At 59.3% G+C, this 14,928-nt stretch overlaps 2 protein-coding genes across 2 annotated transcripts in view; both read right to left on the reverse strand.

The window, feature by feature from the left end:
• Positions 1-9: 9 nt before the first annotated feature.
• Positions 10-3,259, reverse strand: BOLA3 (bolA family member 3). The gene is made up of 4 exons (XM_064638066.1): positions 3,153-3,259; positions 1,933-2,056; positions 1,716-1,804; positions 10-143 (listed from the first exon to the last, which is right to left on the reverse strand). The coding sequence occupies exons 1-4, from the start codon at positions 3,177-3,179 to the stop codon at positions 78-80; spliced, it is 306 nt and encodes a 101-aa protein (XP_064494136.1). The 5' UTR covers positions 3,180-3,259; the 3' UTR covers positions 10-77.
• A 1,118-nt stretch (positions 3,260-4,377) lies between these two features.
• TET3 (tet methylcytosine dioxygenase 3) overlaps positions 4,378-14,928 on the reverse strand; it is a 32,192-nt gene continuing 21,641 nt past the window's right edge. Inside the window, exons 7-11 of the mRNA XM_064638162.1 lie at positions 14,726-14,815; positions 14,489-14,626; positions 13,636-13,969; positions 6,965-13,207; positions 4,378-6,514 (exon numbers count right to left, since the gene is read on the reverse strand). Of these exons, the coding sequence (XP_064494232.1) occupies positions 11,472-13,207; positions 13,636-13,969; positions 14,489-14,626; positions 14,726-14,815 (2,298 nt within the window). The 3' untranslated portion in view covers positions 4,378-6,514; positions 6,965-11,471. The remainder of the gene's footprint in view (positions 6,515-6,964; positions 13,208-13,635; positions 13,970-14,488; positions 14,627-14,725; positions 14,816-14,928) is intronic.

Raw genomic sequence — 14,928 nt, forward strand, 5'->3', positions numbered from 1 at the left:
GACACTGGCTGAAGTTTATCCATCCAGGGAGGCAGAGCCAGAGCAGCCCTGGAGCACTTTATTGGTGTGGAGCAGCCTCAGGGCTTGGGGATGGAGGTGAAGATGCGCAGCCCGTGCATGTGCTTGATCTCCTCACTCAGGGCCTGCAAGGCAAGCACAGCTCTGGGGTCACTCCTGAGGGCTGGGCACAGCTTTGGGGCTGTCACTGGGATCACAGAAACAGTGGGGCAGAGTCTCACGTGGAATCACACACAAATTCCAGGTTCTGCTGTGCTGGCAGACACCTGGTCCTGTGTGTGACACAAACCAGCCCAGGGAGGGTCCAAAGCTCTGAATACACCAAAGAGGCCTGCACTGTCAGGGGCACCCTGAACAGCCCCCCAGGATTTGATCACGGCCCCAAGGCTGCCAGAGCTCAGGGAAGGTTTGGAAAACACGCTCAGGGATGGGGTGGGATTTTGGGGTGTCTGTGCAGGGCCAGGAGTTGGATCCATGATCCTTGGGGTCCCTTCCAGCTCAGGATATTCTGTGAAGTGCTGCAGGCAGCTTTAAATGCCACACCAGAGCTACACCAGCTCTGAGCCCTTGTTTTCCACGATGATTCTGATGATTATTGGGGTAAAAACAGGGCAGGCTGAGCTCTTAAACACTCACCTGTGGGCAGGACTGTGACTGCCCAGGTGAGCTCAGCACCTGGCTGTGTGTGTGCCACCCCCACCACTGAGCACCCACAGGACACAGCTACAGGTGCCACACAGACACCTCCTCATTTACGAGGAGAGAAATAAGGAATGGCCTCTATTTATTAGCAGGAAAGGGGGGCTGTGCTGGCTGCCCCCCCAGCTGGGCACGAGGGGGGGCTGTGCACACACAGTGCCCACAAAGTGCTGCACTCACAGAGCAGCACCTGAACTGTCACAGGAAGGGCTTCACTGTTTCCTCAATAATGATTAGGGAAAAAGGGAAAGGCTTTGGGGAGGCAAAAAAAGGGCTACACTTCGTTACAGGGGAAATGCTGCAGTTTTAGCCACCCTGTACAGCATCTGATCCTCTCTGTGCAGAGCACTGTGCCTGCAACACCCACTTTCAGCTGGGCACTGTGTTCACACACCCCCAGAGCCCACAACTGCACAGCTCTGAGCACCCACAGCTCCAGAGTTCATTGGGAAGGGCTGGCTTTGTACTGGGAAAGGAGGGGGAAAGGGCTGCGTTGGTTATTACTGGGAAAAGAAGGGCTGCAGTGAAAGGCACTCTCAGTGTGTGTGTGCAGCACTTCAGGCACTGTGTGTGCACCAAAGCACCAACCCAGTGCTGCACACACAGAGCTAAACTGGCTTGAACTGGGAAGGGAGGGGAAAAGAGGGCTGCACTGGTTATTATTGGGGAAAGGAAGTGTGAAGCACCCACTGGGTGCGGGCACAACACAAATCCTGTCAGTGTGTGCAGCACTGCAGGCACTGAGTGTGCACAGACACCACCAGAGCCCCCAGCTCAGAGCTGCACACACTCTTCAACTGGTTTGAACCGGGAAGGAAGAACTACCCCTCCCAGTCCCAGGGTGTGTGTCCAGCAGTGACTCTGGGAGACATCCGTGAAGGTTCAAGTGCCCCAGAGTGCCCAGCTCTGTGCTGCTCACCCTCACTCTGTGCCCTCCCCAGTGCCCTCCACACCCTTTGTGCCCCCTTGGGGTCCCCCCTGACCCCCAGCCCCCTCACCTGGTTGACCATCTGGTGCTGCTGCACTGTCCTCTTCTCCCTGAACTCCTCGGACTCGATGTGGATCTCGTACATGGCCCCGCAGCCTCCTGAGAAATGACACGGGCAGCAAATCCTCCAGCAAAAGGAGGGATTGCTGTGCCCCCACAGCCCCGACCCGCCGGGGCTCTGGGACAGGGTAACTGGGAGGATGGAGGAGGAGAACAAGGAGCTTTACCTGAGATGTCCACGACCTTGATGGAGGAGGCCCTGGGGAACCTCTCCCGCAGGACCCGCGTCAGGCGTGACTCCCCCTCGGAGCCGGAGCTGAGGCTGCGCCAGGAGCGGCAGCGCAGGAACAGCTGGGGGGGACAGTGATGGGAGACTGGGGGGGCCTGGGGGACCCCAAACACACACAGAGAGTGGGGGGCCTTGGGGGACCCCAAACACACACAGAGAGTGGGGGACCTTGGGGGACCCCAAACACACACACAGAGAGTGAGGGGCCCCGGGGGACCCCAAACACACACACACAGAGTGGGGGGACCCCAAACACACACACACAGAGTGGGGGGCCTTGGGGGACCCCAAACACACACACAGGAAATGGGCAGACCCTGGAGAGACCCCAAACACACACAAAGGGAATGGGGGGACCCCAAACACACACAGAGGGAATGGGGGGACGCCAAACACACACAGAGGGGCTGAAGACCCCAAAACCACACACACAGGGGATGGGACCCCCTGGGGGGATGCTGAACATACACGGGGTGGGAGGACCCTGGAGAGACCCCAAATACACAGGGGCTGAGGGGACCCCCTGGGGGGACCCCAAACACACACACAGGGGGCTGGGGGTGGGAGTGGGTGGGGGCTGTCTGTGCCCGGGGGGGGATATGGGAGGAGGGAAGGGAAGGTTTGGGAAGGCAAGGCAAGGCAAGGGAAGGCAAGGGAAGGGAAGGCTGCTGGCACAGAGTGGGGGGCACCGGGAGAGGGGGAAAACTGAGGGATGGAGGAATGGGAATGGGGGAAGATGGGATGAAATGGGGGCTGCCTTCAGAGGCATCGCAGAAAGGGGCGAACTGGAGGGGGGGGGAAACCAGAAGAGGGGAACCAGGGAAAGGAGGGATGGAAATGGGGCTGCCTTCAGGGCACCGAGGGCCCGGGAGGGGAGCGAGGGGAGGGACACATCTCCCGGGGGGAGCCGCGGGCCGGCACCGGCACCGGGGGGACACGGACAGGGACAGACGGACACGGGGACACAGGGACGGACACGGACAGGGACACACGGACACAGGGACGCAGAGGGACAGATGGACGCCGGGACATACAGGGAGAGGGTCAGACAGACGGACACAAGGACACATGGACGCGGGGACAGACAGACGGACACAAGGACACACGGGGACAGACAGACACAGGGACACACGGACGCGGGGACAGACGGACACTCACCGGGCCCCGGCCCAGCCCCGCCGCCATCCCGGGGCGCGCGCCGGGGTCACCCCGCGGCTCAGCCCTGCACCGCCGAGCGCCCCCTGGCGGCTCGGAGGACCCCGGAGGAGGGGACCCGACCCCTCCCCCCTCCATTCCCAAAAGGTCCCATCCTGCCCCTCCCCAAAAGAGAGAGTCTCAACCTGACCCCCTCATTTCCACATCGAGCCCCGCCCCCCCCCCCCCCCCACACACACACTGGGCCCCATCCTGCCCCCCCTTCCCACAAGGAAAGTCCCACCCCCCCAGACAGGGCCCCATCCTCCCATTCCCCCCAGAAGGGCCCCATCCTGCCCTCCCAACCCCTCTCCAGAACCCCATCCTAAAGGAAGTTCCATCCTGCCCTTCTATCCCATCCCCCCCCAAAATCCTTCCCCTCTCATCGAGCCCAGGCTTGTCCCCCACTCCCACCCCAACCCTTATCCAGAGCCCCATCCTGCCCCCATCCCACAGACAGGGTTCCATCAAACCACCCCCCAAAGGATCCCATCCTGCCCCCCCCATTCCCGTTTACAGGGCCCCATCCCACTCTCCATCCCATTCCCAGACTCCCAAATCTGACTCTCTCATTCCTGTAAAGGCCCATCCTGCCCCCCCATTCCCACTCACAGAGCCCCATCCTGATTCCCATTCCAATATCCAGGGTCCCATCCTGCTCCCCTGTTCCCAAAAAGGCTCCATCCTGCCCTTCTATCCCAACCCCTCTCCCTAAATCCTGCCCCTCCCTCAGTTGGGCCCAATCCTTCCCCCCTATTCCCACACCCAGTGCCCCATCCTGCCCCCCCATCCCACAGCCCCCCATCCTGCCCCCCATTCCCATATCCAGCCCCCCATCCTGCCCCCCCATCCCACAGCCCCCCATCCTGCCCCCCATTCCCATATCCAGTACCTCATCCTACCCCCCATTCCCATATCCAGACCCCCATCCTGCCCCCCCATTCCCATATCCAGACCCTCATCCTGCCCCCCCATCCCACAGCCCCCCATCCTACCCCCCATTTCCATATCCAGACCCCCATCCTGCCCCCCCCATTCCCATATCCAGACCCCCATCCTGCCCCCCCATCCCACAGCCCCCCATCCTGCCCCCCATTCCCACCCCACATCTCAGTCCCGCCACCCTCCCCGCCCATTCCCACCCCATCCCATTCCATCTGGGAACACAAAGCCGTGGAGGAGCCACATGTTGAGTGCAAAAAATAAATATAAAATTTATTAAAACACCCACAATATTTTAAAGATATCAGGAATAATACAGCCCACGGCCCCATGGCCGCGCCAACTCAGAATAAAATACAAATTAAAAAAAAAAAAAGAACAGAAAACAACAACAGAACAAAAAATAAACAAACAAAAAAAAGAAAACCAAAACCAGGGGGGAGGGAGGGGGGGGATCCAAACTTGCAATTTTTAGGCATCCTAAAAAATAAATTTACCGACACACTGGGGGAAAGAAAAGGGGGTTAAGGGGAAATAAAACAACACAAAGAAGGGGGGGGGAAAGAAAGAGGGGAAAATTATACAAAATAAAATTATCAGCATAAATTTACTGTCCTAGAAGTATCTACAGTTTAATACACATTAATCCTATTGCCTTGAGACATGGGAAAAAAATCTACCGGTCCTCGATCCGCCCCGGAAAAAAACTTCATTTCAAGTAACCACAGTCCCGAGCCGACCAAGAAATCTTCAAGTGTGATTTTTCGGAGCCGCCGGGACACCCGTGCGATGTCTCCTCCCTCCACCTGCCGCCGTCCCACCTCCCCTCCTCGATTATCCCAAAAAAAAAAAAAAAGCCCAACAAAAACGCCAAAATACCCCCCCCCGCCTCCGACCGAATTCCCGAATCCGAGAAGAAACGGCGCCTGGTTTTTAATTTGGAATTATCGCCTCTTTTTTTCCTTCGCGCCGCGGTGCGGAAAAAAAACCACCGGCAAAAAAAACAAACAAACAAAAAAAAAACCAACCAAAAAAAACCACCAACAAAAAACCCACCCCAAAACCTCCTCGCTCCCGAAATTAAAATGAGGCTGAAATTCCGGCGGTTTGTAAATCCCTGAAGGATGCGGAGAACTGAGGAAAAATCCGGGCGGAAAGCGGGGGGGAGAAAAGGAGGGCAAAACCAAAGAGGGGGAAATGAAGGAGGAGGAAACACCGCTGCGAAAGGATCCCTGATTTCGGAAAGATTCACCCCGGACTCGCTGGCGGGGGCTGGGGGGGGCTGAGGTATTTGCCTTGAGGGGCGCGGGTGGGCTGCTGCCCGGGGAGGGGGGGGAAGTAGCACCAATAAACCCCAAAAAATGGAAAAAAAAGGGGGGGAAAGGGGGAAAAGAAAGAGCCGGGCAGAAGCGGGCTGGGGGAGGATGAGCGCGAGGAGCTGCGGGAGCGCGGGGGTGGATCGGGGCTGGATGCGGGGCTGAGCCCGGGACTGCGGTGCGGGACGCGGGGCTGGACGCGGTGCTGGGAGCCGGGATAGCGGTGCTGGGAGCCGGGATGGCGGTGCGGGACGCGGTGCTGGGAGCCGGGATGGCGGTGCGGGACGCGGTGCTGGGAGCCGGGACGGCGGTGCTGAGCAGCACCAGAGGTGTGGGGCTGGCACGGTGCAGGGGGCAGTGCCAGGATCAGGGCCCGGCCAGGTGGTGCTGGGGGGCTGTGCCGTGGGGTCAGGGGTGCTGTGCACTGGCCCAAGCACCACGGGGGTGCCACGGGGGTGCCATGGGGGTGCCATGGGGTGCACAGCGCCCGAGCACCACAGCTGTGCCAGGCGCTCTGCCCGAGCTCCGTGCCCATGCTCTGTGCCCAAGCACCGTGTCTGTGCCTGCTGTGTGAGCACCGTGCCCAAGCACCACGTCCATGCACCGTGCCCAGCGCCCTCTCCCTGCCCGTGCACCCGGACCAGCACCACGTGTGCCTGAGCACCGTCCCCGAGCACCACGGTCACACAGCACATCTGAGCCCCGTGGTCGTGCATCCACACGTGGAACCCACACACGGTACCCACATGTGGGCACAACACCACCTGCACTGGGCTGAGCACCGAGTCCAAGCACCACGGTCACACATCCTGGCTCAGCACCACGCCCACACCCCATGGCCAAGTGCCGTGTTCACCCCTCATGGCTGAGCACTGTGCCCACACACCACGTCCGAGTGCCGTGTCCACCCACCATGGCCAAGCACCACACCCACGACACGTGGTGGAGCACCACTGTCCAAGCTCGGAGTCCATGCAATAAGTCCAAGCACCAAGCAGAGCACCACGTCTGAGCACCGCGTCCGAGCACCGTGTCCATGCACCACATCTGAGCACCACGTCCACCCCCCTTGGCTGAGCACCGTGGTCGAGCACCGTGTTCACACATCGTGGCTGAGCACTGAGTCAATGCACCAAGTCCAAGCACCGTGGTCAAGCACCATGTCCGCACACCACATCTGAGCACCGTGTCCATCCACCATGTCCATGACATGTGGTCAAGCACCAAGTCCAAGCATCAAGCAGAGCACCATGTCCACACACTGTCCCCAAGCACCACGTCCATGGTGCGTGGCTGAGCACCGTGCCCGAGCACCACGTCCATGCACCATGTCCATGACACATGGTCAAGCACTGTGCCCGAGCACCACGTCCATGCACCATGTCCATGACACATGGTCAAGCACCGTGCCTGAGCACCACGTCCATGCACCATGTCCATGGCGTGGTCAAGCACCGTGCCCGAGCACCACGTCCATGCACCATGTCCATGATGTGGTCAGGCACTGTGTCCGAGCACCACGTCCATGCACCATGTCCATGATGTGGTCAGGCACTGTGCCCGAGCACCACGTCCATGCACCATGTCCGAGCATCGTGGTCAAACACCGTGAACACACCCCCACTGAGCACCGTGTCCACACATCATGTCGGAGCACTGTGGTCGAGCACCAGGTTCACACACCATGGTCAGGCATCGAGTCCATGCACCAAGTCCAAGCACCAAGCAGAGCACCATGTCCACGCACCACGTCTGAGCACCGTACCCACGCATCATGTCCACAGCGCATGGCTGAGCACCGTGCCCGAGCACCATATCCATGCACCATGTCCATGACGTGGTCAGACACCGTGCCCAAGCACCGTGTCCATGCACCAAGTCCAAGCACCACAGCAGAGCACCATGTCCATGTGCTGCGTCTGAACACCGTGGTCGAGCACCATGTCCACACACCACGTTCGTGCACCGTGTCCACACAGCGTGTCCGAGCGTGGTGCCTGCACACCATGTCCATGGGATGTGGACGAGCACCGTGCCCCGAGCACCGTGTCCACACACCACGTCCAAGCACCACAGCAGAGCACCACGCTCGAGCACCACGTCCACGATGTGTGGCTGAGCACTGTGTCCAAGCACCGTGTCCGAGCACCATGTCCACACACCCTGTTCGAGCACCACACCCGAGCACCACGTCCACGATGTGTGACTGTGTCCACGCACCATGTCTGAACACCATGTCTGAGCACCACGTTCACGTGCCATGTCCATGATGCCTGGCCGAGCACCGTGCCCAAGCACCATGTCCAAGCACCATGTCTGAGCACCACGTTCACGTGCCATGTCCGTGATGCCTGGCCGAGCACCATGTCCGAGCACCATGTCCAAGCACCATGTCCAAGCACCATGTCCAAGCACCACATCCACGATGTGTGACTGTGCTTGAGCACCATGTCCACGTGCCATGTCCGAGCACCGTGGCCAAGCACCACATCCAAGCACTGTGTCCACGCGCCACATCTGAGCACCACGTCCCCGATGTGTGACTGATCACCATGTCCAAGAACCATGTCCACGTGCCACGCCCCCGATGCGTGACTGACCACTGTGCCCGAGCACCACGTCCGCAGTGTGTGGCCAAACACCATGTCTGAGCACCATGTCCGCACACCACGCCCGAGCATCACACCCACGGTGTGTGACCAAACACTGTGTCCCAGCACCACGTCCCCAGTGTGTGACTGACCACCACGCCCGAGCACTACACCCACGGTGCGTGGCCAAACACCGCGTCTCAGCACCGTGTCCACACACCACGACCAAGCACCGCTGAGCACCGAGATCACACCTCTGACCAAACCCTACACCCACATACATCTGAGCACCTCATCCCACCACCACACCGGCTCCGCAGGGAACGGCTCCACCACGACCCCGGGACACCTTGGACATGGCAAAACTCCGGTTTGCATCAACCCAACCGGCTCCCGGCACACCTTGAGCTGTCGCTCCGGAAAGGTAAACTTCCTTCTCAACGACATTGCTTTATTTTTTTATATCTTGGTTCCTTAGTTTCATATATACATTAGTAGCACCTCAGCGAGATGGAATCAGGCAGAAGCGTGATACAGTTTGTTAAAACACCATAGCACCGTTTGTATTACAAGATTTCATTTAATAAAAATATGCCTTATAGAGCCCACAAAGCGTACTCCAGTATTAAAAGGAAAAATCAGCAATTGAGGCACCTCAGGGATTCTGGTTTCCTTCTCCTTCCCACGCCTCATCCCAAGAGCATCGGGATGGGGGGACCCGAAATGCACCCCTCATTTCCCGCCTGCAGCGGGATGGAAGAAGCCGGTTGGGGCTCCCCGTGCCGAGCTCTCCCCGGGGTTTCCACCACGGGTTTTGTTCTAGCACCATTGTGGCCACGACCTGCTGCAAAACGAGGTCCCCACATCCCATTCTGAAGCGATTAAAAACGTTCCTTCCCCCCTCGAGCTCCGTGACCCCTGTGGCTTCGGTGCGGGCGGGATGAGCGCGGCCGCCAGGGCGGGTAAAGGGAAAGATTTTGCTTGGAAACAGCCTCTCAGCAGCAAGGGGTAAAAGAGCTGTGCATAGATTTCGAGTTTTGTGTAGAAGTCTGAAGCGTGCGAATTTGTAATGACTGAGAGTTGAGGTAGGTTAGACGTTATGTAGTGTAAAAACGTGAGACTGCAGCAGTTCTTGCTCCCCCCAACCCACGGTGCCGGCAGCTCCCGCTCCCCCCAGAGCCAACGGACCAACCCCCCTCCCTGCACCAAAAACACCTCCAAGGAAGCAGGACTTAGACAGGTTACACGGACCATCGCCTTCTCCGAACGCTCCTTCTCCCCCCCACGCTCCAGGCGAAGCTCCAAGGCACCCCCGCCGCGCCAGCCAGAGACAAACCCCCGGCGATGCCGATGGGGCCGGCACCCGAATCCGGCCCCACATCAGCCGGGTCCCCTCTCCCCCCTCCCAACCACACGGCGGGTCCCCCGCTGGAACGGACATCCCTAAAATCTGACTTGCCGTCAACTCTTACAATCCTGATATGCTATTGGGTATTTATAAGAAAAGCGGGAATAGCTCGTTGAGTTTCCTTGTCAAATATACGCGACTTTACAGATTACGGTTAAAAAAACGAACAAAAAAAAAAAATCATTAATGATGAAGGACGGACAAAGCATGTTAAATATTCTGCCAGTATTTACAGTTCTCCCACGATAATCTTGTTTAAAACATACTGCTTCAAGTTGGGGGGGGTGGGAGGGGAGGGGAGAGGGAAGAAGGGGAGTTGTTTGCTTTTTTTTTAAGTTTTGCTTTTTAAATCTAGGTGAAAGTGCTTTTAAAAAAATTCTTTCCCTATGTACAGGTTTAAAATCAGACCACGTAAATGTTCAGGTTGTTTTTTACCGAGATCCTGCTGATCCGTGTCCCGTGCGCGGGGAAGGAGGGTGACAGTAAACACGAGGTGGTTCCCGCACGGTGACGGCGTCGGCGCTGCCTCGCTGGCTCTTCCAAAAGGCACCTCAAAGTGCAAAAGCAACAACCCCCCCGGGGACGCCGGGAACCTGGATCCGTCTGTGCCGCGCTCCTGGGGAGCTCTCCCGCCCCTCCATCTGGGCGCGGCTCCGGCGGCGGGCGGGAAGTCTCGACGGAGATTGTTCCAAAAGCACCACGCGGTTGTCGTCGTCATCGTCGTTGGGTCGTCAGCTGGGTTTGGGTGGTTTTTTTGCGGGAAGAACGGTGATCCATAGGAAGGAGGGATGGCACCCGGGGAGAGTAAAGAGCACCGAGCCCCGGCGGCGCTGGGGCCGCTACGCCGGCTTGCTGGCACCGGCAGGGAAGGCGGACCCGGTGGGATTTGGCCCAGCCAAGTCTTCGGGATTCGCTCTTCCCGGAGCCGATCGCGCAGAGAAAGTCCCCCGGAGACGGAAAGCACCAGACTTTAGCAACAGTGATGTACAGAGAGCAACACTCGCTATTCACAGTTTGGGGTTGGTTTGTGTTTTTTTTTTTTCCTGGTTTTTTGTATTTTTTTGTTTCTGTTTCTTTGTCTTGTCAGCTCCTTTGGAGATGCCGCCGCCGCCACTGCTCGCCCCGGGGCCGTTGGCAAAGTAGCCACAAGTCCGAGCCCGAGCACGGCCCCCCCAGCAGCGGCATTCCCAGCCTGGCCATGTCCTGAGGTCTCCAGCACCAGGAAAGACGCTGGCCCGCTCCGTCCCGGTGGAGCCAATCCCACTGGAGGAGGAGCCGAGTCAAGACGTGCCGCCCCGGGATGTCCCACTTGTTCGTGGGCTCCTGTCGCTGTAAGAAAGGGCTCCTCGAGCTGCAAAATAAGTATTTTTATGTCCTTTAGGAATAAAAATATTCGGCTGTTCAGCGTGTCCGGCTGACAGTAAAGCACATGATCCCAATAGCCTCAGAGCTGCAGGGAGTCACCTCTTGCCTTTAAGCTGGTTTGGTGTTCAGGTTGGTTTGGATTTGTGTTCAGGGTGGGTTTTTTCCACATTGGCTTCTCTTTCAAAGATCGGCTTCGTCGTCGTCATTGGAGTAAAAAATAAAATCAAATCAAATCCGACAAATAGGCTTTTCCTTTAAGTGGAATTAAAAACCTCTCCTCGTGAAAGGACGCTAGGAAATTCATCTGAGGCTAGATTAAAAAACATGGAGATATAAATAGGAGATTACCTAAAATCATCAAACAGTATCGTTCCTCCTGGGTGCTTTTTTTACCCAGTTTTGCTTGGTATGCCAACTCCTCACCGGGCGCAGCTCTTTGACGGCGCGTGCCCGCGCCGGCTCCGCGCGTCTGGTTCGCTTCCTATGGGTTGGATATTTTTTTTTTTTGTGGTGTGGCTGTTGTGTTTTGCTTCACTTTTGTCTCTTTATTTTTTATTTTTTTCTTCTCCCCACGCCCGAGGAGAAAGCACCACGAAGCAACGCCGGGCACCGGCACTGCCGAGGGTTGAGGTAAGATGGGGCCATGGCGGTTGCGCCCGTCTCAGATCCAGCGGCTGTAGGGGCCTGTCACCTTGGTGTAGGCGTAGGAGGACACAGTGATGGCGGAGTTGGTGGGGATGGCCACCGCCTGCCGCGTGGGGACCGAGTCCCTCCTCTCCTTGCTGGGCGCCTCGGTCGCCAACGCTCCGCCCCACTTGCGCTTCTTGGCGAAGGCTTTGGCGTCCGGCGGCAGACCCAGGCGCGCCGCCTCCTCCTGCCGGGCCCGCGCCCGCTCTGCCAGCTGCTTCATCTTGGCCTCCCACAGCGCCAGGCCGTGGTTGGGCTGGTTCAAGTTCTTGTGTTGGTAGAAGACGAGGGAGATGCGGGTGGGGTGGCAGCGGTTGGGTTTCTTCAGCGGGGTGGTGGCATGGAGCTCGCGGCGGGCACACTCAATGAGGATGGAGCCGTGGGCAGGCGCCACAGCCACGCCGCCGATGTTTTCGTCCAGGAAGTTGTGCTCGCTGTCCGACCACTCCTCCTCCTCTTCCTCCTCCTCCTCCTCCTCCTCTTCCTCCTCCTCCTTCACCGCCTTCTCTGACAGATCCTCCTCCAAGCCAAAGGGGTCCCATGGTTTGTCCTGGCGGGGCCCTGCCGCCCCCTTCTCGCCCAACGCTGCCTCCCACGGCTTCTCCGGTAGCCCCGGGCTGGGCGCCGGCGTCCTGCGCTCCTCCACCTTCACGGAGCCCCACGGCTCCTCGGGGAAGCTGGGCAGTCCCGGCAGAGCCGAGCTGAAGCCCAGTGAGCCCAGCAGGCTGGAGGTGCCCGTGCCGGCCAGCGCTGCCTCCCCGAGCTTGCAGGGGCTCCACGGCTTTGGCAGCAATCCTGACCCGCGCGCCGGCGCCGCCGTTGGCTCTCCTGCCGCCAGGACATTGGGCCACTGCTTCTCCGGTGGCGGCAGGCGTGCGGTGGCATCGAAGGCGCTCAGCTTCTCCCGCCCGCCTGCGCCTGGCACCAGCGCACCCCACGAGCCCTCGGCCGTGTTAGTCCTCTCGGGGGAAGACGCACCCCGTGGCGCCTTGAAGGGGCTCCAGCGCTGCTCTGGCGCTGCGCCGTGTGCCGGGATGGCCGGCAGTGTCAGGTCGGCGCTGGGCACGGCCGCTGCACCGGGAAGGGGCTCGATGGCAGGCGGAGGGTCCGGAGGCTCCTGCTTGATGGGGCGGCTGCCAAAACAGTTCTGTGCAAAGGATGGTGCCTCCTCTGAGCCTGGGTTAGTCCTGTGTGCCCCGGCAGCCGTCGCTTTCTGCTGGCTGGCGTAGCGGTTGGCCCGCTCGTAGGTGCGCTGGTGGTGGTTCTTGCTCCGCATGCCATGCGGGACGGGCTCAGGGAAGTTGGTATTCCCGTAGGTGTGGTTGAGGTTCTCCTGCAGCACCGAGACGTCGGGCTTCTTCTCATAGCCATTGCTCACCCAGGTGTTCCCGCCCCGCTCGGGCGCCCCGTAGTTGAGGAACTGCGAGGGGAACACGTGGTTGCTGGAAAAGCCGTAATACCCGAAGGAGGGAAGCGCGAACTTGGAGTGAAACCCGTTCACGGAAGGCAGATTGGGCTGTGCATAGTAGGAATGGTAAGAGTAAACACTGTTCATGCTGTAGGGGTCGGAGGGCCGGCAGCTGCCCAGCACCGAGTAGCTCTCCACCACCGCGTTGCCGTTGTACTTGAAGGCGTTGTAATGGCTCTGGGGTTCCACCTTGATGGAAGGTTTCAGTGGCTGCGGGGGGATCCCGCTTTTCAAGGCCATACCTGCGGGACAGCACACACAGCCCCTGTGACCCGCCGGCTGAGGGAGCCACCGGAGGGGAGCGACAACCCTGAAACACTTGGCCAGGCTCGGGATTCCACAGAGCACAGAGGTTGGGGTTGGCATTGCCCAGCATTGCCTGGGATTCACACCCATGCTGAGCGCTGCAGAGAGAGCTCCCACCGCTCCACGGCACAGGGAAAAACCCAGGTGCCATGGAAAAGTCATCCATGCCATCTGGATAGGCAGGACAACTGGGGACTTGGTGGCTCAAGAAGGAGCATCCCAAATTAGGGGGGAGCACCCCAAAAACCTCACCGGGCTCCCGCTCTCCACCTCAACACACCAGCCCATCCAATCATATCCCAATCCCCTCACGCGCTTCCCGGCCGGCTTGGGGGTGGCAGGACCTCACCTGTGCCCCTGTTACCTGCATTTGGCTGGAGCGTGGGGAGCTCCAGCACTTCCTGCTTGATCTTCTCCGGCGTCATCAGCTTCTCCTTTTGCTTCTTCTTCTCCGCGGCGGCTTTCCTGGCCTCCAGCTGCCTCTGCCGGCAGGACTTGGCAGGTTCAGGCAGCCTGCGGACCTCGCGCGGGAAGGACGTGAGCACCTGGATGGCCCCGCTGCCCACCTTGGCGTTTTGGTTCTCCTCACTGCCGAACTCATCCGTGCTGGACATCTTGTAGAGGGGCAGGACGTGCAGCTGCTCATCCTCGGGGATTTTGCCCACCACGCGATTGTCTTCCTTGGTCAGCGTGCAGACCTGAGGGGGTGGGTGCTGTCAGCGGGGTGCTGAGGGATGTGGTCTGTGCTGGATGGGCCAGACCTCCTCCTTATTCCCCCATCAACATGAATCCACACCAGCCTGGCATTCCCTCTGCTCTGGTCCCCAGCTGCCATATAGAAACCTCCCGTGGGTTGGACAAAAGCAAATGCTGGTCCCTGTTAGCACCTGAGCCTGGCTGGGGTGGCTTCAGCACTCACAGACCTGAGGTGTCATTTGAGGTGTCACACCAAGGACCTGGAGCCAGGCAGGGAGGACAGAATATGCTGAGCTGGAAGGGACCCACAAGGATAATCAAGTCCAACTCAGCCCTGCACAGGACACCCGCAAAATCCCACCATGTGCCTGAGACTGTTGTCCAAACACTCCTGGAACTCCATCAGGCTTGGTGCTGTGACCACTGCCCTGGGGTAGGACAACTGGGGACCCAGTGGCTCAGAAAGGAGCATCCCAAACTGGGGTGGGAGCACCCCAACCCCCCACCCCGTGCCTGCTTACCACCGTGCAGCCGTTGTAGAGGTTGTGCTGGTCCTTGTGAGCATGGGCACAGAAGTCCATACACGCCGTCACCCCTGAGAACGGCCTCCCCTCCTTCAGGCCCAGCCGGCAGTCGATCGCTACGTCCTCGTTGGTGACCTGGTGGAAGGAGGAGAGGGCTCTGGTTATCCAAAATCTCCCAAACACCACCACCCGGCACCCATTGGTGTTGCCAGGGGGACAAGGGGGTGGCAGCACCTGGTTTTGGTAGGCTTGTGGCGCCAGCCTCTTGTAAAGCGGGGCAACCTCGGTGGCCAAGTCCTGAAAGCTTCTCCGGAGCAGCTCTTCCTGTGGCAGGGAAAGCAGGAGGATGTCACCCAGGGGTTTTGGAATGGAATCACGGACAGAGCCTACAGACGGCACACAGCACCCAACCCTTCCCACCATGTCCTGCACAAAGC

The sequence above is a fragment of the Pseudopipra pipra genome, chromosome 28 (genome assembly GCF_036250125.1).
Source record: "Pseudopipra pipra isolate bDixPip1 chromosome 28, bDixPip1.hap1, whole genome shotgun sequence".
Classification (NCBI taxonomy): domain Eukaryota; kingdom Metazoa; phylum Chordata; class Aves; order Passeriformes; family Pipridae; genus Pseudopipra; species Pseudopipra pipra.